Source organism: Mirounga angustirostris, unplaced genomic scaffold (assembly GCF_029215605.1).
Source record: "Mirounga angustirostris isolate CCGP_5_RB_7025 unplaced genomic scaffold, mMirAng1.0.hap1 SCAF_16, whole genome shotgun sequence".
Lineage (NCBI taxonomy): Eukaryota > Metazoa > Chordata > Mammalia > Carnivora > Phocidae > Mirounga > Mirounga angustirostris.
Window position 1 is genome coordinate 45,799,776 of NW_026991724.1, and position 21,781 is coordinate 45,821,556.

At 53.7% G+C, this 21,781-nt stretch overlaps 1 protein-coding gene across 12 annotated transcripts in view; it reads left to right on the forward strand.

The window, feature by feature from the left end:
- The window catches only part of SIPA1L3 (signal induced proliferation associated 1 like 3), a 227,432-nt gene that overhangs the window by 180,642 nt on the left and 25,009 nt on the right, over nt 1-21,781 (forward strand). For all 12 annotated transcript variants that reach the window (XM_064581035.1, XM_064581037.1, XM_064581032.1 and 9 more), the window contains 3 exons: nt 3,104-3,228; nt 8,591-8,709; nt 10,371-10,798. In XM_064581035.1, coding sequence (XP_064437105.1) covers nt 3,104-3,228; nt 8,591-8,709; nt 10,371-10,798 — 672 coding nt within the window. The remainder of the gene's footprint in view (nt 1-3,103; nt 3,229-8,590; nt 8,710-10,370; nt 10,799-21,781) is intronic.

A 21,781-nucleotide genomic window follows, 5' to 3' on the forward strand; every position in this document is an offset into this window, starting at 1 on the left:
AGTCAGCGCAGCAGCTTCTGCCTGACGATGCCTGAAACTACAGTGAGTTTCTCACCAAAACCCAAACCCCTTATCTCTAACGTGATGTCATCTTCCAAGAAAAGATAGAAGATGTTAACGTTTCTCAGATGAGCTTGACAACAGCGCTGGTCTTCGCTTCTTCTGGGGATTTTTGCCCAGAGCCATGCATGCTAAGAGACCAGCAGGTCCAGATTTCCAGTCGGCTTGATCAGGCCTTGGCTGTGATCTGCACCCCCAAAGAATGGGCAGCATAGGCCCGTTTATTACATCAGGCTAACAAAGTTCGTTCGAGAATTACACAGTTGCACAAAATACAGGTCGTCTTCATGGAGGACAGTAGCTGAGCGGTGAAGCCTGCTGAAATACTTCCAGCTACAGACAGTCTGTCAGGATTAGGTTTAGCTGCCTGAGAGAGAAAACTGACTCAGACAAGACAGTTTCTTTCTTTCCCCCATGTTGTCAGAGACCCCAGCTCCCCCTCACCCGTGCCCCGCCGACCGTGGCCTGTTGCCTCCCGGTCTTAAGGTGGCTGCTGCAGCTTCAGCCTTACGGAGGAGATGAGGCAAAGGCATCCACAGCACACTTCCAGAGATTTCCTGGAAGTCACATGCGACACTCTCATCTCATTGGCCGGAACTGCAAGACAGCCTGGAAATGCAGTCTGTTAACCAGTTACATTGCGGCCCCGGATACGGCCGGGGTTCCGTTACCGAGGCAGAAGCAGGGAGTAGAGACTGCGGGAGCCTCCACTCAGACCTTCCGCTTTCCTCTGGCTGACCCCAGCAGCCACTGACGTTGTCCTTCAGCACTCGGGATTTGATGCAGACATCTTGAGAAAATGGAATAAACGCGTCAACACTTCAGTTTCCCACCGTGGTGGAGCCGCATTATACCAGGCAGTTGGCTGACCGATAAGTCAGTATTGCAGATTGCTTTGCTTTTTCTTGTTCCGGCCCTGTCTTCCTTCCCTGGAGGAATTGGAGGTCAGGGTTTGGGCAGGTGGGGAGAATGTGTGTTTTCTTGGCAGATGGGTAGAAACAGAGTTTCTCCTCCAGAGCAACCCCTCTGCTGCCCGGGAGGCGTTGAAGCCTAGGGGCTCAGAGTTAGTCTTTGCAGAAATAGCTGTGGCTTCAGGCTGGCAGGATGACCCTGCAGTTACAAGTATAGACAAAAGGAACCAAATGGGGAAATCACAAAATCAGCTCTATTAATGGGGACTCAATTAAGTCTTCCCAAGTACAGGGGCGCTTCTGGCTGCAAGTAACTGAAATTTGGCTGGCTCAAACACTGTAGGAATGTGTTCTCCCACAGAAAAGGAGTCTCAGAAGTAGGTCAGGCTCGGGGCACCTGGGTGGCTCAGTCATTAAGCGTCTGCCTTCAGCTCAGGTCATGATCCCAGAGTCCTGGGATCGAGCCCCACATCCGGCTCCCTGCTCGGCGGGGAGCCTGCTTCTCCCTCTCCCACTCCCCCTGCTTATGTTCCCACTCTCACTGTGTCTCCCTCTCTCTGTCAAATAAATAAATAAAATCTTAAAAAAAAAAAAAAAAAAGTAGGTCAGGCTCCAGGCAGGGTGAATCCAGCATTTCAGCCACATTATCAAGGCCCCCGTCCCTCCCACCTCTTGTCTTCTGCCCTCAGCATCGGTCTCATCCTCAGGCTGGTAGCAGGAGGGCGACAACAGCTCGTGGTGTTCTGTCTGGACCCAGCAATACCTAGGTGAAGGAGAGCAGCCATTCTTCCTCGTCATGTCTCTGAGGAACCGGGAGACTTTTCCCGGAAACCCTCCTCAGCACACTTCCCCCGTGTCGGTCACAAACACCCAAAAATGTCAGTGACTTAAATCAGCCAAGGTGTATCCCGCACCCACACTGCAGCTTCAGCTGCTGGTTGGCAGGGGATCCCTTGGAACCTCAGCTGCTGGGGTCACTTCCCTCACAGCTCATTGACAAGACCAGGCCCAGACCCCAGTCCTGCTGTGTGCTTGCCAGGGGGAGGGCCAGACATGTTTTCTGAGAGTCTTTATAACTCTCACATCCTTTCACGTCACATTAGCCAAAATTGTGTCCTTTGCCTGTCCCTGAACCAACCCCAGGCGGGTAGAAGGGTTTCAGTCATGACTGGCTCTGATCTGAGGTGGAATGGACATTGGAGGCGCCCTAAGGATTCACTCCAGGGCGTAGAACCAGTGCCCCTGGGACATGAGGCCACAGGGAAAGCCTTCTGCCATTTCCTTCCCTAGATCTCAGCCCTCCCTGCGAGTGTACAGAGCCGGCCTCCAGGAGAATCTCTGTCCAGGAGATAACTTTGGTATTTCATCCACCCTGCAACCCTGTGAAGTAGAAAATGTCATTATCCCATTTTTCAGATGGGGAAACTGCAGCTCAGACTAATGAGCACTTGCCTGACCAAGGTCGCAGAGCTAGTAAGGGATGGTGCTGGGCTTCGAGGCCCACTCTGCCTCATTCTGGAGCCCGAGCACATAGCTTCTCTCCCGCAGCTCCTTCCTCCAACAGGGGGACAGGCACAGCGTTCTGGCCTGTTGGCACATTGTCACAGCTCGGTGTGTGCGTCAGCGTTGGGCTACGTGTGGGGGACACAGGACATCAGTCGGTCCTTTGAGGAAAGGCCTACTGCGATCGCCTCTTGACAATTGAGAGAAACGGCAGCTCAGGGCTAGGAAGGGACTGTCCCTGGCTGAGAAAGAGGCCAGGGCCCCTGTACCTACAGATGCTTTAGCCCTGAGACAGGCCTGGGAAGTGGGGCTGCTAACAATAGCTCATCCCGTTTCACGGCCAAGAAATAAGACCCCTGAGGAACCTACGGGTAGGGCCTCCGCCCTAGTGGCTTTTGCCCTGCCTTCCCTGGAGGACCCCGCATGGCCCTGCGCTCCCTGGCGTGCTTCCCAGGCAAGACTCATTCCTGACCCTCCGCTAATAGCACGTTTCCAGGATTACTCATCTAGCCTCCCCTCCGCGCGGAGCCTCCAGTGTATTTAAAACCCACCAGTGAGCAAGTCTCCGGCTCAGGTGGTTTTTGTCACATCAGCCCCTCACCCTGTGCTTGCCTCTCACTCCCCTGCAGGTATGCAGCCGCCCCACACCCACTGCTGTCTTTTGATCCCCACTTCAGCCATGATGGGATGTCCAGCGACTCCTCCTCGGGCGGCCTGACCAGCCAGGAGAGCACCATGGAGCGTCAGAAGCCAGGTAGGGCCTCCCCAAGGCTGGCTGTGCCCGCCCGCCTTGCCCCGCAGGACCTCTTCTAATCTACCAGGTGACACCCCTCCTCGTGTCAGAGATGGGTAGAACCCAAAAGGAAGCTGTTGGAGGGAGGTCACCCAAGAGAGCAGCACGGACCAGTGAGCCTGATCCTCCTCCATCCAGACGGGGCATCAGCAGATGGCACTCCCTCGGGAGCCAGCGTCCAGATGTGTGATGCGGGGGTGGCGACCTCCCGGGGAAACAGCTGAAAGTGGACCAAAAGCGGTGCCGTCAGGGGAGCAGAACCGACTGTGTTCTGAGGCTTTTCCTTACATAACCCCTCCTGTGCTCTCTTCCCACTGCTGTGGATGTACGGCCAATGCCGAGAGCAGAGCCCAGATCCTGAGTGTCTGAAGTGATAACCTGTCACGGAGTGAACGCCCCACGCCCCACACCTGGGGTGAGAGGCCGAACACGGCCAGCCTCCAGAAGCCCCCCGGGCCCCTCCCAGTCGGCGCCTCCAGAGGCCGCCCCTGCCCTGCTTCTCACAGCCAGACTTAGTTCTGCCTCTTCCTGCGTTTCATGTATACGAAGCAGACCCCTGCAGGCTAGACGCATCGTGTGTGCGTGTTTGGCTTCTGTCGCTCAGGATCGCCCTCTTGAGCATCGGCCACATGGTCGTCTGGAGCAGTGCAGTTTCCGAGGCGTATTCCACTGTATGAACGACCCACGACGTATTACTCCATTCTGGCGTTGATGGACATTTGGGTCGTTTCCAATCAGGGACGGCTTAGAATAGTGCTGTTGGGAATATTCTCGTACCTGCCTGTGCTGAGCACACGCTCACACTTCGGTAGCATGTCTGCCTGGGAGTGGAATGGCTGGGTCGCGTGTTGAACTTTGTAAGAAGCTGTCACCCCTTTTCCCAGGGTGACAAACCATGTCACGCTCCTGCCAGTGACAGAGGAGCACTCTGGTTGCCCCGTGTCCTCACCCACCTTTTCACTTCGGCTGTTCTAGAAGTGAGCACCTAGTGGCATTGCCTTGCACTTTTAATGTGCATTTTCCTGGTGCCTGACGAGACTGAGCATCTTCTCCTCTGTGTGATTAATCAGTCATGAGCATGTACACTTAGATGAATATTTGACATATAATTTCACACAGCAAACTTGTAGCCCCTCCGAAGCCTGAGAACTGCTAGATGGATGGGTGGGTTCAAAAGAAAGAAAACAAATGAAGCGTCAAAGAGCCTTGACATTTGGAGGAGGGAGACATGGAGCTGTCCTTTTAGATATTCAGGAATTTCCAGGCAGCTCCAGGGGATGACCACATCAGCACGTCTCCAGCCCCCTCAGGCATGGTGGGGCAGGGAAGAGCTTGCATGTCCCAGGATTAGCGGCCTGGGAATTCCTTGGCACCCCAACCCCCATGGTTCCCTTAAACCAGGGAAAATGGTTGAACTTCGGGCAAGCAGGTCACCCTCCCGACTTCGCTCTCCCTTCTGCTGCCCCTGGGGCCTGCAGACACGGCTTGCTTCCCTCCTCGGCACGGCCCTGCCTGCCCCTGTCCGCCCTTCTGTGCTCTCTCCTGCAACACACACAGATCTGCATCTCTTTCTCCCCCCCGCCGTTCAGAAAAAGAAAAGCGTTGTTTGGCGATCTCATGACACCAAAGTGTAAAACGGGGAGGACATTTTTCCAGTGTTCACCCAAATAGGGTGTCACGGAAACTCCCCATTGTCCTTCCCTTCTCTCTTCTCTCCTAGAGCTCGGTTCCCCCTTTACTTCCTTGGAACTGTGTTACAGGTTGACTTAACACCAGCGGCCGCCCCCCCGCCCGCCCCGAAATCAGGGCAATCTGTTTAGAAATCATCCTGAAGCCTAGAATTTGCTGAAGACACAGAGACAAGGTAGTTCAGGGTGGGGAGAATCAGGCACCATGACAGACGTGGGGAATTACCCAGATCAGATGATAGCAATCCTGGGAACAGCAATATGATTCTGCACACATGTTAGATGCCCAGTGCTGTACTAGGTACTCCCCGTGCCCTCTTATTTAATCATCTCAGAAATGCGACAGAGTGGGCACTTTCTACGGCTCCATTTTAGAAATGAGGAAGATGAGGCCCAGGAAGGTTGTCACTGGTCCGAGGTCCCTGCTGGTGAGAGGCATGATTTAGATGGAACCAAGACCTGTTGGGTGCTAGAACCCCTGAGCCCCCAGCATCCACAGATGCCACCCACAGCCCCTCACCTGCCAGGCGTGAGCATTTCTCAAGCTTCAGAGCACCCAGGTTGGGAAGGTGGCCCCTGAGTCACCAGCTGCCCCGAGTCAGCCAAATTCATGTCTGTCCCGTGACAAGGGAGATCATTCCAGCAGGAGAGCCAAGAGGTCACCAGGGGCTGGTCCAGAGAACCAGGAAGAGCTCAGTATCAGGGCTTGCGAAGGGCAGAGCCGAGGACCCTGGGGCAGCCCAGGAGGAAAGGAATCTGGCCCTTCATCCCTCCATTCATTTGACATGTCGCTAATGATAAACACCAGCCTGGGTGCCAGGACACACAGTGGGAGCCAGACAGGCACGTTCCCTGCCTTCTTGAAGCTGACAGGCTGGTGGAGAGACGGACAGCAGACGGGCACACAGTGATAAATGAGCATCATGAAGGCTGAGTAACAAGTGGAAACTGTAACACAGTGCTGAGAGAAATGGACAGGTTTCGGGGGAATCGCTGAGCAAATCACATTTCAGGCAAGGCTGGAAAAAGGCAAAGGAGTCCGCTGGGAGGAGAACATTCCGGGGAAAGAGAATAGTCAAGGTATACTGAGGTAGCAGCTGCGTGTAGGAGGAACAGTAAGGAGGCCGTGTGGCTGGAGAGGTGGCGGAGGCTGAAGTCGGAGGTGACGGGGCCAGAGCCTGTGGGGGGACTTTGTCCTTTGCTCAAAGTGGGACAGGAGCTCGGTCCTTCTGAGCAGAGGAGGGATGAGGGTATCCGTGACACCCTATCATCTGATCTGAGCAGAGGAGGGATGACTCAGGTGTTTACAGGGGCCTTCTGGCTACAGATTCTTGTAGGGCGGGGACGCAGGTGAGGGAGATGGGCAGGTTCTAAATACGGTCGTTGGAAGGTAGAGTTGACAGAATTTCCTGATCCTCTATGTGGATACAGGAGACGGGAGTCGAGGGTGACACTGTGGAGCCACGTGGATTGAGTAGGAAAGACAGTGAGCGATGCAGATTTGGGGGAAGATAAGGAGTTGGCTTTGGCCACGTTCAGCAGGAGGCATTGGGAGGCAGCCACATACACGAGTCTGAAGTCAGGAGAGGTCTGGGCCAGAGAGGGAAAGATGGGAGTCACCAACGTTATAGGTGGTAGTTGAGGCTGGATGCGGCTGCCACAGGCTTGGCTCTCTGTAGAAACATGGTCTCCAGCATGATCTGGCCACCTCCCAGGAAACCAGTACCTCCCGGGCCTGTGGGAGGCTCTATGGAGGAAAACCGTCTCCGGAGGTGGAGAAGGTAGAAGTGGGCAGCCTCCCTGCCACCACATAGACAGGACACCCTTGACTGTGCCAACCAGGCTGTTCTCTGCGGTGGCCCTGAGTGCCCCGCCCAGCATACCAGAGCAGGAACCTTCCCTGGCAGGAACATGGGCCCACAGTGCACTGGGGCTGCCCTGGAGGCAGCAGCCTGTGCTCGTGAGCTAGGCTCCAACAGGCCCTGTGGGAAGCTCAGAGTCAGCCACATGACCTCGGTGGTGACCTCATTTGTCCCAGCTTCAGGTCCCTCCTCTGCGGTGGACATACTAACCGTCTCTCCTTCCTGCGTGGTATGAAGGTCCAGTGAGATCACCCCCACACAGCCCTCTCAGCACAGACCCCAGCCCATCATTAAGAGAATGATGATGGCTGTTTTGCAGACACATACTCTCCATCGTTGCTAGTGTTGTCCCTGTTGGGGAAACACAGAGAAAGGGTGCAGGGGTGGACAGCACAAGTCTGAGGCCTTTTCTGTGTGACGTTGGACCAGGTACTTAACCTCTCAGAGTCTTGACATCCTTCATCTTTCGGAAGTGGTGTAATATCCACCTCGCAGTATTATTGGGAGGACTTGGCAAGGTAATGTGTGCAAAGCAGTTCTGGTATTACCTAACTCGGGTCATGTGCTTAATGGTCATCTTTATTATCATTGATTTCAACACAGCACTGATCAAAAGTGTGGCCCCTGGGGTTGGACCACCAGGGTTCCAGTCCTCTGTCCCTCTGTCCGTGCATTTGTGTTTGGTAGGTATTAACTGGTCCTCCACTGGAGCTGTACTTTTTTTTTTTAAGGTCAGTTGCTGAGTTGAAACACATTGACTACCTAGAAATGTAGTCATTTACACCCACACCAGCTGTCCCAATTTTAAACCTATCTTACCTGGTTCCAACAGCAACTCCACTTGTGGAGTTCTGGCCCAACACAATCCCACGCTTGCTCAAGGCTGCACATAGAGGAAAAGCCACCCAAACATTGTCGTAAGGAAGAATTAAAAATAACCTAAATGTTCCTCAGTAGGAAGCTGGTTTAAAAAGTGACATCCAGGGCACCTGGGTGGCTCAGATGGTTAAGCGTCTGCCTTCGGCTCAGGTCATGATCCCAGGGTCCTGGGATCGAGTCCCACATCGGGCTCTCTGCTCCTTGGGAGCCTGCTTCTCCCTCTGCCTCTCTCTCTCTCTCATGAATAAATAAATAAATCTAAAAAAAAAAAAGTGACATCCATTCACATGATGGAATGCTATACAGCCATTAAAAACAAGGTAACTTTATGTTCAGTTATGTGACGATGTACTATGATGCTATAAAGTGAAAAGCAAGTGTAAGTGTAATGTAAAGTGAAAAGTCACATTGTAGGACAAGGCTTAGTGTGATTCCATTTTTGTTTAAAGAAATAAGTTATGCACCTTTAGCCAGCAAAGGATTGCTACCTTGTGTACATAAAGAACGCTACTCGCCAATAAGATAAAAGACATCAATCCCCTGGAAAAATAGGAAAAGGAAATGAACAGGTAATTCACAAAATAGAAAATTCAAATGGCCAGTAAGGATGAAAATGTGCTCAACCTTCTCTGGGGGTGACGATGGAGGGGTCCTAAGGCTTCAACGAATTAACCCATGTAAAGCACTAGGATAATGTCTGGCACATACTAAGTGCCTGGTAAGTATTTCATTAGTGAGTGTTGTTCTACCCCAAGACATAAGTTGATGGGGTCATGGTTCTGTGTGAGCTGAGCCAGAGGGGTGGGACCATTTTTAGGGCCAGATTCCTCAGGTGGACTCAGGCCAGGGCCTGAGTCACCTCTAACCACTGATGTGTCTCCTGTCTTCCTGCAGAGCCTTTGTGGCATGTGCCTGCCCAGGCCCGGCTCTCAGCCATGGCTGGAAGCGGTGGGAGCAAGCACGCCTCCAGGCAGGACGCGGCAGGAACAGATTCCCCCAACAGGCATTCCAAAGTGAGTCTGGGCCCCGCCTGCCTAATCCTGGGGAGCCAGGGCCTCAGGAGCCAGCTGCCTCGCCTCCCTGACAGCTGTGGGCTGGCCAGTTTCACCGGGGTGTGGGCCTCTGAACGCCACACATGAGCACGTCCTCCACCTTCGCCTCCTCCACTCTAGCAAAGGGGCTATAACTGCTTGGTCTGGAACCAGCCAGTGAGCCTCTTCCACATGGTGATTCTGGAACCCAGGCTCGCTGTCCCTTAGGGCCTCAGAGCCCTCTGCTGGGTCCCTGCCTCTTTCTGGCAGATTGGGGTGGGAGCAAGAGAGGATCGGCTGGGAAGTCTCTATGGCCCAGGCCTGGAAATGGCATAAATCATTTCCGCTTCTATCACACTGGCCATTACATATGAAAACTCCATCACGTGGCCACACCGCAGCGCAGGGGAGGCTGGGAAACGTAGTCTGGTGTGCCCAGGAAAAGGAGGTGGTTTTGGTGAGCACTCGGCAGTCTCTCTGCATCCCTTCATTCAGCAGGAGTTTGGTGGGCACTTACCACATGCTGGGCCCTGGGACCACAGTGGTGGAGCGGACAGATGAGCCCCTGTGCTCACAAAGCTGACATCCCAGGGGGGGCAACGAGCAGGAAGCAGATGAACACACATGTTCTGTAACAGTTCTGTAGGAACTGGTCTTTGCTATGAAAGAAAACCAAAGCCCAGTTCAGGGAAGAGAGAGCATCAGGCGCTGCTGCTTTAGGGTGAGGTGGTCAGTGAGGACCTCTGGGGAGGGGACTGAAGCCCTGAGTGAAATAGGGGGCAGTCCATGAACACACCTGAGGGAAGAGCCTTCCAGGCGGAAGGAGCAGCAGGTGCCAAGGCCCTGAGGTGGGGGTAGGTCTGACCCATGCAGAGGAAAGCGAGGAGGCCTGTTTGGCTGCAGCAGAATGATCAGGCGGGAGCGGGCAGATGAAGTTAGAGGCCAGAACATGGGGCCAGACTGCGCAGAGCCTCAGGGAGGACTCTGGTTTTTCCGGTGAGTGAGATGAACCACAGGAAGGTTCTAATCAGGGAAGGGACATGAAATGGTGCATGAAATGTTCACAGCCTCCCTCCGGCTGCATGTAGGGAACAAACTGGGAGCCGGAGGACCAGGGGGGAGGCTGTTGCCGTGGTGCAGTGGGAGGTGGTTGGTGGTGGACGGGCCCAGGCTGGAGCCGTGGAGGACTGGAAGTGGCAGGTCCTGGGTCCCCTTTGAAGGTGCAGGCCACAGGATTTGCTGTGGGGCTGGACATGGGTGTGAGAGCAGAAGCAGGGTCCAGGGTGATTCCAAGACTCTTGTGGGGCGGCTGACAGGATGGAGGTGCCTTTACTGAGGCGGGGAAGAAGCGGATCCGGGAGGGAAGGCCAGGAGCGCAGCTCTGTATGCGTTGAGCTTCCGCTGTGGGCAGCACCTTGAATGCGTAAGGTCGTGTATCCCTCTGAGCAGCCCCATGAGGCAGGGTTATCACCCACCCAGCTTTACAGATGTGGAAAATGAGGCACAGGAGAGCTGTGTCATTCACCCAAGGTACCATGGCCAAAAGTGAGGGAGCCAGAGCTTAGGTGTGGGGAGGACGCCGGGAGGGGAGGTCCACGCCCCAGCTGTGGAGTCTGGGATGACACACTCGTCTCGCCTTCCAGGGGGAGCCTCCGTACTCCAGTCACTCCAGCAGCAACACCCTCTCCAGCAACGCATCCAGCAACCACAGCGACGACCGCTGGCTGGACCCCCTGGACCCCCTGGAGCCGGAGCAAGACCCCCTCTCCAAGGGTGGCTCCAGTGACAGTGGCATTGACACCACCCTCTACACCTCCAGCCCCAGCTGCGTGTCGCTGGCCAAGGTGCCTCGGCAGGCCAAGCCACACAAGCCCCCGGGAAGCATGGGCCTCTGTGGGGGCGGACGGGAGGCCGCTGGGCGGTCCCACCATGCGGACAGACGGCGGGAGGTCTCGCCGGCCCCCGCAGTTCCTGGCCAGACCAAGGGCTACCGCCCGAAGTTGTACTCCTCAGGCTCCAGCACCCCAACGGGCCTGGCAGGGGGGAGCCGCGACCCGCCCAGGCAGCCTAGGTAAGCCACCGCTCCTTACCCTGGTCCTTCGGGGAGCCCTGACCGCCGTCTCATCCCCCCGCAGTCCCGACATTGGGGTTCCCCTCCCTAGATACAGGCTCGCAGACGGGTGTGCTGACACACTAGTTTGCTTCCAAAGTCGGGAGGCTCGTGGACCACCCGCTACTGCCTATCGTTCAGCCCTCGGGTACCCTGGGTGGAGGGCAAGAAACCCCTGGCTGGCTGCTTCATCTGTCTCTGGTGCGCTCCGACCCTGTTTCTCTTTCCTTCTCTCTCTGCTTGAGACTAGTGGTTTTATGCTTTCTGAGGGTAACTGAATGTGTTAGGAGAGTGCATTTGGCTGGCGGTAACAGGACATCTGACCCACAGTGGCTTAAACAGGTTTCCCAGTCCCCTGATGGGAAATCCACAGAGGGCAGAGCCAGGCTAGGACAGCAGCTCAGGGAGGGCCTCAAGGCCTGGACCCCGGTCCTTCCTGTGTCACCATTCTTATCATACTAGCTGCAGCTTCCTCGTCTGACATAGCCGTGGTGCCCTTGGGGGGCATGGGGCCAGAGAACAGAGGAAGATCGCTTCTTATAGCTCCCTTTCTCTGGAGAAAGCAAAAGCTTTCCCAGAGCCCTTTGAGCAAGCGGTGTCGCGAGGAGGTCTGAAAGACCACGGTTTAGTCTGCCAGCCCCTAGAGGGCCGTCGAGCACAGACTGCAGGATCCTGCTCGGAGTTCCTGATTCAGTAGGTCAGAGCGGGGCCTGAGAATATGCATTTTGTTAAGTTCCTGGTGGATGGTGATGCTGCTGGTCCGGGGACCACACTTTGAGAACCACTGGTGGCCAGGCAGGCAGGCAGGGGAGTAAGTGAGAAGGAACTGGCATTGGTGAGCCATCAGTCTGGGGCCTGGACCGCATACGCTTTCAGCATCGGATGAAAGCCGCGAACCATCTCCCAGAAGAATGCACGGAGGTGGGAAAACGCTTCTGCCCTCACAGGGCTCACGTGGTTCTGGTACGTGTGTCCCCTCGAGGTCTGCGACCCCAGGCAGGGATTACGCTGCTGCCATCCCTGGTGCAGACCCCGGAGGGGCCAGCCCAGGACCCTGATACCGGGGGGTCCTCCTCTCTGGTTTCCTGATGTCTTTGCCAGTCCTCAGACCTACGGCCTCTCTCCACACAGGACTCCTGCCCCCAGGCAGTGGCCTCAGGCCTTGACCACAACCTACAGTGGCCTTCGTCCGTGTCTCTGCAAAAATAGCTGTGTTTTTTAAAAAGCGAAGCAAAAATGCCCCAAACAGTACTTAGCCTGTGTGTGAAGCATTCTGATGTAGTCTCATCTGTTGAGACCGTGAATACATCTCAATACCTCCTTAAATGATCTCATGACTTAGCAGTGGTTCTCTGACAGATTTGGAAACCACCGTGTTTGAGAGTGCTCCACCCCCTTGCTCTGGTCCCCAACCTCCCTGAATCAGGGGTCTCAGGGCACAAGATGGAGAGGGCACAAGTCCCAGTGAGCTTACTTAGGCCCTGGCTCAGCCCACCTCCCCACACAGGTAGTTCTCAATCATCTAAACTCTCAGACTTTTGATCAGCTCCTTCGTCCATTCATTTATCCATCTGTTTCACTCACAGATAATTTCTTAGGGATCTGTTGGGTCACAGACGCTGGGGTGGGAGCGGGAGAGAGATACTGAGCAAATGCAGGCGAGTCCATCAGGCCATCACTGAGACAAATGTCAAAGTGCACCCGCCCAGAAGGACTCTGCACCAGGAGAGTCCTGGGTGCCACGGGGGTCCCAGGTCTCAGTTCTCCTAGTCCCTGTGCTGGGCATGGGACCGTGTTAGTGAATCTGAGCAACTGTAGGGTTTTGAAATCTATGATATAAAGGCAGCAGCCCTGGGGAGTAGACTGTGGCTGAAGCCAGGGGGTGGGTATAAAATTACCCTGTGTCTGAGAGAAGGATTTGCTGAACCCAGAAATGAAGGGAATAAAATGGGAGAGGAGCCCACTACAAAAGAGGGGCCTGTGGTTGGGAGCGTTAATTTGCATACAGACAATTGATGCTAATTGCAAATCATTCTTATCTACTCATTAAGCTGCTTCCCGAAGTTTTCTCCTAGGCAACCAGGCTCTAGTGTGGAACGGCATTTCCCAAAATGGGGTGCTTGAGGTGATTTGGGTGGTACAGGAGGAAAATGTGTTTTTTTAAATGGATATATGTTTGCTTTAATGAGTATTAGGAAAATGTTCTCCGCCAATCCCCTGCTTTTACAGATATGGTCTTGGACAAGCTAAGGAAAAGAAAATTAACTGAGTTGATTTAAAGAAACATCTGCCTGGTAGATGAGAGGATGGACCTCCTCCAGGGTTCAAGCCCTCCCTCTGCCTTGCCTTGGCTGTGTGGCCTTGGGTAAATGACTGAACTTCTCTGGGCCTCAGTTTCCTCGTCTATAAAATGGGGGGATGCATTGCATGCCTCTACCTCCTAGGGATGCGGTGAAGACTGAATGAGCTAATGATTGTAGGGCCCTTAGGACAGTAGTGGGCAGTAGACCCTGAGCCTGCTGTCATTGAAATCACAGGGGATTGTTCTAAAACGAACTAAATCAGAATGTTTCTCCCGGGCCATGCCTATTACAGGCAGTGCTGGGGACAGCACAGTGACTTGAGACAGCCCCAGGCCTGCCCTCTCGGGGCTCAAAGTCCAACAGGGGAGACAAGCCCTTCCCCAGAGAGTGGTAGCCCGGAGTGGGCAGTGTCCGGGTGAGGGAAGCACCTGGGATGTGGGAGCCTGAAGGAGGGGCCAGACCCCATCGTGGAAGGGGCTTTCCTAGAACAGGAGGGTAGAGTGTCCCAGACAGAGAGGATGTGCAAGTCCCACTGTGGGCCCCGCTCTGCTGGCCCTCCCCCAACCTTACCATCTCGGCAGGGGAACCAAGTTCCCAGACGGTCACTGGGCACCTGCGCCCCGAGAGGCCCACGCGCACCTCCACTGTCAAGGCCCCAGGCCACCCACCGACCTTGTGCAACCGCTGCCCTTAACCTGCTTACTTGGGCTGAGCTGCAGGGACAGTCTGCTGCCCAGCCTCGGCTCCTCAAGGGCAGGCATGCGCGCCCCACAGCTGCTCTTGGCTCTAGTTCCCCAGTACTTTGTAACGGAGTCCCCTGTGTTTGTTCGCACAGCAAGTGCCCCGTGTGTGCCCGGCCCCTGCTGGGTGCTGCGGGCACGCGGGGCCCCTGCTGTCCTGACACTGACCAGATACCACGGAGACAGCAGGCAAAGAATGATAAAAGTAATGACTGGATTGTGCTAGGGGAAGGCCTGGGGAGAGAAGACCCACTGGGGTCTGAGGGTGGATGTGGGGAAGGGCTGGAGGGAATGTCTGACCTATAGCCTGAGGGGCAAAGGGAGTTTCTGTGAGGAGGGGTCATTTCTAAGATAAAAGCAACAAGGAGGAGGGAGCAGGTGAGTGGTTTCTGAGGGGCTGATGATATATTCTTGACCCAAGGTGCAGTTATATGGTGTCTGCTTTGTGACTATTTCTTAAGTTATACGTATATGTTTTGTACACTTTGCTGTATGTGAGCTATGTGCAATTAAAAAGAGAGAGAGAAAGGGGCACCTGGGTGGCTCAGTCAGTTAAGCATCCAACCCTTGATTTCAGCTCGGGTCATGATCTCAGGGTGGTGAGATCTAGCCCTGCATCGGGCTCTGTGCTCAGAGGGGAGTCTGCTTGAGATTCTCTCCCTCTCCCTCTGCCCCTCCCCACTCTCTAAAATAATAAATAAATCTTTTAAAAAGAGAGAGAGAAAGAAAGATGGGATGTGGAGAGGGTGTCCCTATGAAAGGGAGCAGCATGTGCAAAGGCCCTGAGGTGGAAAGGAGGGTGGATGCCGTCAGGTCACTGAACCACATGCTCCTTGGCTCAAGGGTAGAAGCTGAGGGGGCAGCTGATGGGAGGTTTTTCGGGAGGTCAGCAGGAGCCAGACCACACAAGGCCCTGTCAGCCACATTACAGAATTTGGATTCCATCCTCAGAGCTATGGGCAGCAAACAAAGGTTTCAGCAGCAAGGGTAGTAGAGGCAGATTTATGTTTTGAAAGATGGTGCTCGAGATGGGACTGGAGGCAGAGCATCAGGGACGGGGCTGAGGCTGAGATGAGTGAGAAGGAAGGGACCTGGGCCGGAGGACGGAGCAGCTGTGACTGTGTCAGCAAGTGGCTTTGCTAGGACATAAGGAGGGAGGGAGGCACAGGTCTGGGATGATGGCAGCGAGCTGAGAGTCAGGAGGCTGCTGTAGACAGGGAGTGGTGAGGTTCTTAAGAAGAGGAGAGCGGGGCAGGCCCAGCCCGAGAGGAAGGTTATTCTTATCACTAAAGCACCCACTGTGTGCCGGCGACTTCCAAACGTGGTGACGTGGCAGGGAACAGAGGTGTTTCTCTTGTGGAGCTGACATTCTCCCGGAGAGAGAGCAAGACAGACTGACAACTGAGCAACCACGTGATCTCACTATGCCGGGGGCTGGTAAGGTCTGGGGAGAAAAACCCAACAGGACGGAGAGCCGGGAAGGCCTCTCGGAGGAGTTGGTAAGGGATTGACCTGGGTAGAGGAAACAGCAAATGCCATGACCCTGAAGGTGAACTCATCTGCAGTGCTTAAGAAATGGTCAGGTGGCCAGAGAGGGGGGGAGCAGACAGGGCAAAGGGGGGAGAGTGGCAGGAGGTCGGTTTTGCAGGGTAGGCCAGAGCCCGGTTCTGGGAGGCTTACCAACCACGGTCAGCCGCTGGGATTTGGCTTGGCTCTGAGGGACGTTGGGAGCCATGGGAGGAGTGCGAATGCATGATCTGACTTAGGTTTGAAAAAGATTACTCTGGACAATTTGAAGGATGGAAGGAATTGAGTTACCCGCAAAACTCGGGAACTGCCAGGAGAGGGATGGGTCAGGCCGTGCCCGAACAGGGAGACACCCGCCCCCTCCCTCCCTGTGCTGCAGCCCTGCCACGGAGGCCTGTAGCGGCTTGTGCCCATCGATGATTTCAGGGACTTTGCAGACGCTCTCCCCAGACGTTCGTCATGGGAGCCCAGCTTCCAGGCACACGGCCAGGCGTCAGCACCCGCTGTGGGCACCGCAGTGGGCCGAGTGATCCCAGGCGGGCAGCCACCTGGCCCCCCGCCCTCTCCTGAGGCAGCACGCACTCCAAAGCTCCCTAGGTTTCCAGAGCAATTTGTCAGAGCTGTAAGGGGCACTCAGAGGCCCTCGGCTCCACGGGGAGCTGCCACGGCCAGGCAGGAAGCACGTGGTTTTGCTTCCCCAGGCTAGGCTGGGAGGGAGTCCCCGTGGTACCGTTCTGGGGACACGACCCTTAAAGGCAATGCGAGGGCCTCAGGATCCACCGGGGTCACGCATGACAGAGACCCACTTGGAGAGTCACAGTCAGTCTGGGCACGGAGCCCAAGCTCTCTCAAAGAAAGTGGGGAGCAGTGCAAAGGCCCCAAGGCCAAAATGTTTCTAGCTGGAAAGAGTTTCCCCGGCTGGAACCTGGTGAGTGGGAGGAGTTGAGGGCAGAGGGGGCTGGCCAGGTGGCGTGGGGCCTCCTGGGCAGAGGGGAGGACTCTGACTCTACCCTGAGTTAGGCAGAGCCACAGAGAGTCCTGGGCAGAAGAGGGCTGTGATCCGACTCAGGTGTTCACAGGCTCCCTCTGGCTGCATGTGGTGGGGGGTGGGCAGGAGGAGGTTGCTGCCGTGATGGGCATGGGGTGGAGGTGATGAGCACTGATTGGATTCTGCATCAGTTTGACCCCATGTCCTACCCTGGAGCATAACTCCAGCCACAGGCAGGGACTGGTTCAACGCTCAAGGCCATGCCAGACACCAGGCTGAGAGGGCAAGGTTGGTCCAGCAGTTAAGGCCAAGCAGTGAGGGGTATGGTGGGGAGCAGTGTTATTTCCGGGACTCTGGCCTCAGACTACCAGTGTCCAGATAACAGCTCCACAGCTGTCCCAACTCTGTGATCTCCGACAAGGCTCCTTAGTTTCTCTGAGGCTCAATTTTCTCATCTGTAAGATGGGGTTAATAATAGGATCTGTGGTCTCTGGCTGCCAGAATGAACCAACATCATGCATTTAAAGTACTTCGCACGGGGCCTGAGACGGCGCTGGGTCCAAAAATATCCCCCTGCTGCTAGGTTTCGTTTGCACTTACCACGTATTTATCGTGACTGCCGTTGTCCTTGAAAGTACAGGCTCGTGGTTAAAAGCAGGGTCTCTTGAGCCAGACTGGGTTTGCATCCTGGCTCCATCCCCTACCAGCTGCATCACTCAAGGCAAGTTATTTCATCTCTCCGGGCCTCAGTTTTCCCACTTGAAACCTGGGGCTGGTGTAGCTCCTGCCTTGTGGGGTTGCCAGGACGATTAATGAAGGGACGCCTGGAAGATGCTTAGTGCAGGGTCGCTCCATGCTCACGGGCTCCGCATAGCCAGCACCGTCCCTCCCTCCCAAAGGCTTGTCGCCCACCCGGGGCCACCCACCAAGACTGGAGTGTTGAACGTGTGCGTGTAGATCTGGCTTCTCCAGCCAGCCCATGGTTTTTTCAGCTTTTTTCGGAAGCCACAAAAGCTTTTCCTCGCACAGAATCCTAAGTGCTCCCTGAGACAACACAGATAAGCGCGTCGCCTCTCCGGGTGCAGGTGGGGTCGGAGTGCACCACATCCATTCACAACTTTGCACACATGACCTCCGGCGGTGGTGCTGCTGGTCCCTCGTTTCTCGGAGGAGGGGACAGGCTCACTGAGGGGAAGGGAGCCTAGCTAAGGTCGCAGTGTGTCGCTCAGAGCTGGGGTTGGAACCCCAGGGTGAGGTGAGCGGTGCAGCCCGCGTTCTCGTCCACCGCATGGTGCTGCCTTGTTTTTCAAGTCCTGGCTGAGGCCCGGGGAAGGCATCTGTCCATGTCGGTGCTTCAGAAAGGGATCGGTAGGTGGGGTTAAAAACTCCACCCCGGACTGGGTACCTGGGCTCATGGTCCACGGATGTGTGGGAAGGGGCGCCCACCTCAGGGCTGGGTCGAGAGACACAGCATATCCCGGGGGATCGTTCTGTGTTGAGGCCATACTGTGTGCGAAGGACCATCTACTCCTGAGTCTTGGAGAAGTTGAAGATAGGGACACAGTCATGGGCATGCCTTTGGCTACAAGTAACAGAAAAGCCCAGCTCAGCTGAAGCAAGTCTGTTCTCTCACGGAATGAAGTGCCAAGTTAGGGAGGGCCCCGGGACTGGGTAATGTATTGACTCAAAGACCTAAGTTCTTTCTCTGTTTTGTGTCCTGCCTCCATCAGCCTACAGGCTGGTTCCCCTCCATCTCAAGGTGGCAGTCCTTCACCCAGGTAGTCACGGTGTCCAATGGAGGAGAACGTGATGTTTTCTGCAAGTGTTTTTTGTTAGCGAAGAAAGCTTCCCCAGAAATCACCCAGCAGACAACCCATAGACGCACTCCCTGACATCTCACTGGCCAGAAATAGGTTACAGACCCACCCATACCCCTCCCAGCAAGTGACCTCACCCAGTCAGGACTTGCCCCCTGGGCTGGGTGGTGTCAGGTCACCTCCCTCAAGCAAGGGATGAGTAAAATCAGCCTCTGTTTACAGGTTGAGGGGGGATTAGGCCGACACCCACAGTGTCTGCGGGCAGGGCCTGAGGAGGGTCCAGCGCATCTCGAAGGAGGCAGTGGATGGAGCCTGCTGGTAGAGGCAAAGGGCATTCGTCTTTTCTCCTTCCTTCTTTAATCATCTCTTGTTTTTTCAGCTCACGAAAGCTGAATGAACGTGCCTGATGGCCAAGTAGAGAAATGTAAAAAGGTTAAAATCACTAGCGATAGATTCATAGAGTGGACCCCCTGTGGCCATTAAAGAGAGGGGGCTTGTGTGGACTGACACGGACAGATCTACAGAATATATTGTTACGGGGAGAGCAGGGTGCGCAGCAAGCTTACCATACGCGGCCATTTATTTTACAAAGAAAAGCGGGAGGGGCGCCTGGGTGGCTCAGGTCATGATCCTGGGGGTCCAGGATTGAGCCCCACCTGCATCCCGCTCCCTGCTCTGCTTCTCCCTCTCCCTCCCCCTGCTGCTCCCCCTGCTTGTGCAAGCGCTCTCCCTCTCTCTCAAATAGATAAATAAAATCTTAAAAAAAAAAAAAAGTGGGAACCATACACACTCCCTCTCACACCCGTGTGCTGTGTGTGCCCAGGCTGTCTGCTGAAGAAAGGATGGGTCTCAGTTGCCTCAAGCAGGGAGACTAAGGTGTCAGGTACACTGCCTTTTTCCCCTGTACCACCGGTATGGTTTCATTGGACTTGTATTCTGCCCATGTTCCCCTCATTACTCCCTCCAGAGATCACCAGTCTGTGCACACTTCCCCAGAGATTTTCCTCCAGACCTGCACCAGCCCAGTTCTTTCAAGCATTTTTGACCGTTACCCAAAACGGGGGAAGCACTTTACGTTACAATCCCGCACAGACATCCAGAATGAAGTTTCACAAAACGCTGATTATCCTTAACTTACCTCACATCCTGTACACCGATGTTTTTTATTCCTATCTGTCAGGCTTGGGTGTTTTTTCTCCCCTTAATAATGGTCAAGAGCCAGTAAAATGGTTTAATGACCCACAGTTGGGGAAGAAAAAAAAAACTACGGTTGTAAGAAAGACAAAACAAAAAAAAACCAATAATCCTACACTCTATGTGCATATATAAAAAGAAAGAGCAGAGTCATGCCTTTTTCCCTGCCTGTTTCCACTCAAACATCTGTCCTTGTTTATAAGAAACCTACCTTATTCTTTGAACTGGCTGCATCATTTTGTTTCAGTTTTTTTTAAAGATTTTATTTAATTGAGAGAGTGCACGAACCAGGGGAGGGGCAGAGGGAGAGGGAGAAGCAGACTCCCTGCTGAACACTGCACAGAGCCTGCCAGAGAGGTGCGGGGCTCCATCCCAGCATCCTGGGATCATGACCTGAGCTGAGGGTAGTCGCTTAACCAACTAGCCACCCAGGCGCCCCGAACTGGCTGCATCATTTTTGATCATCAGGGTGTGCTTGGAACATCTATTAATCCCCTGTTAAAAGACACCCAGGCCAGGTCTAACTTCCTTTCTTTCTTTCTTTTCTTTTAAGTTTTTATTTATTGTCTTAAATAATCTCTACAGCCAACATGGGACTCAAACCCACTGCCCTGAGATCAAGAGTCACATACTCCTCCTACCAAACCAGCCAGGCGCCCCTAACTTACCTGATTACACACAGCACTACGGTGACCATCCTTGTATGTGCCCACAAGTACTTGTGCAGGCTTTTCTGTGGCACAGATTTCTGGGAGGTCAGATGTTAGACCAATGCTACTCATCCTTCAGTTCTTGGCTCAGCTGCCATTGCCTCCCTGGGGAGGCCTCCTGATCACCCTGAGGTCCGTTCCTCGTGTTATACGCTCCCTGGCTCCCTGGGCATCCCCCCCGCCAGGTTGTAACCGTGGCCCCATTAATAGATGTTGCTAAATCTTAGAAAGCATATCTAGTCAGAGCTTGCTTCTTTTAATCCAGTCTGACAATCTTCTGTCTTTGGGTGTTGAAACATTCACATTTAGAGAAATCGTTGATAACAATTGAATTTACATTCCCCATTTTGCTATTTTCCATATGGTTACTCTCTTCTTGCTCTGTTCTTCCTTTTTTTTTTTTTTAAGATTTTATTTATTTGAGAGAGAAAGTGAGAGCAGGGGGAGGGGCAAAGGGAGAGAGAGAATCTCAAGCTGATTCCACGCTGAGCATGACACAGGGCTCAATCTCATGACCCTGAGATCATGACCTGAGCCAAAATCAAGAATCAGACGCTTAACCAACTGAGCCACCCAGGGCTCTGCTCTGTTCTTCCTTTACTGCCACCTTTTGTATTAAATAAATTTAGTGTACTGTTTGGATTCCTCTTGATTTTTTGACCATATTTTTTTAGTTACAATATGCATCTTAACAGTGTAATTTAGATCTAGTAACCTAATTCCAGTAAAATATAGAAACTTTTCTCCAGAGGCGCCTGGGGGGGCTCAGTTGGTTAAGCATCCAACTCTTGATTCCAGCTCAGGATCATGAGATCAGGCCCCCACTTTGGGCTCCCTGCTGAGCATGGAGCCTGCTTGGGTTTCTCTCTCTCCCTCTGCCCCCTCCCCTACCTCTCAAAAAGAATTTTTTTTTTTTTTAATTTTAAAGAAAGAAACTTGTCTCAGTATAGCCACATTCCCTTCCCCATCCTTTGTGCTATTTTTTGTCATTTTATTACATTCGAATATGTTACAAGCCGAACAATATAGTGCTGTTCTTACTGCCTTTTACAATCTTATGTCTTTAAGGAAATTAGAGAAGAAATAAGGAAACATAAATCTATAGTCTTATTCTAACCCACAAATTTACCGTCTTGGACCTTTCATTTCTCCGTATAGATTCAGGTCACCATCCGGAGTCATTTTCTTCTTTCTTCTTCTTTTTTTAAGATTTTATTTTTAGGGGCGCCTGGGTGTCTCAGTTGGTTAAGCGGCTGCCTTCAGCTCAGGTCATGATCCCAGGGTCCTGGCTCCCTGCTCATCGGGGAGTCTGCTTCTCCCTCTCCCACTGCCTCTCCTCCCCCTCCCTTTAGCTTGCTCTGTCTCTCAAGTAAATATTTAAAATCTTTCTTTAAAAAGATTTTATTTTGGTGGCGCCTGGGTGGCTCAGTCGTTAAGCATCTGCCCTCGGCTCAGGTCATGATCCCAGGGTCCTGGGATCGAGCCCCGTGTTGGGCTCCCTGCTCGGCGGGAGGCCCGCTTCTCCCCCTCCCTCTGCCCCCTGCTTGTGTTCCTTCTCTTGCTGTGTCTCTCTCTGTCAAATAAATAAACAAAATCCTTAAAAAATAATAAAATAAAATTTAAAAAAAATAAAAAAGATTTTATTTTTAAGTAATCTCTACACCC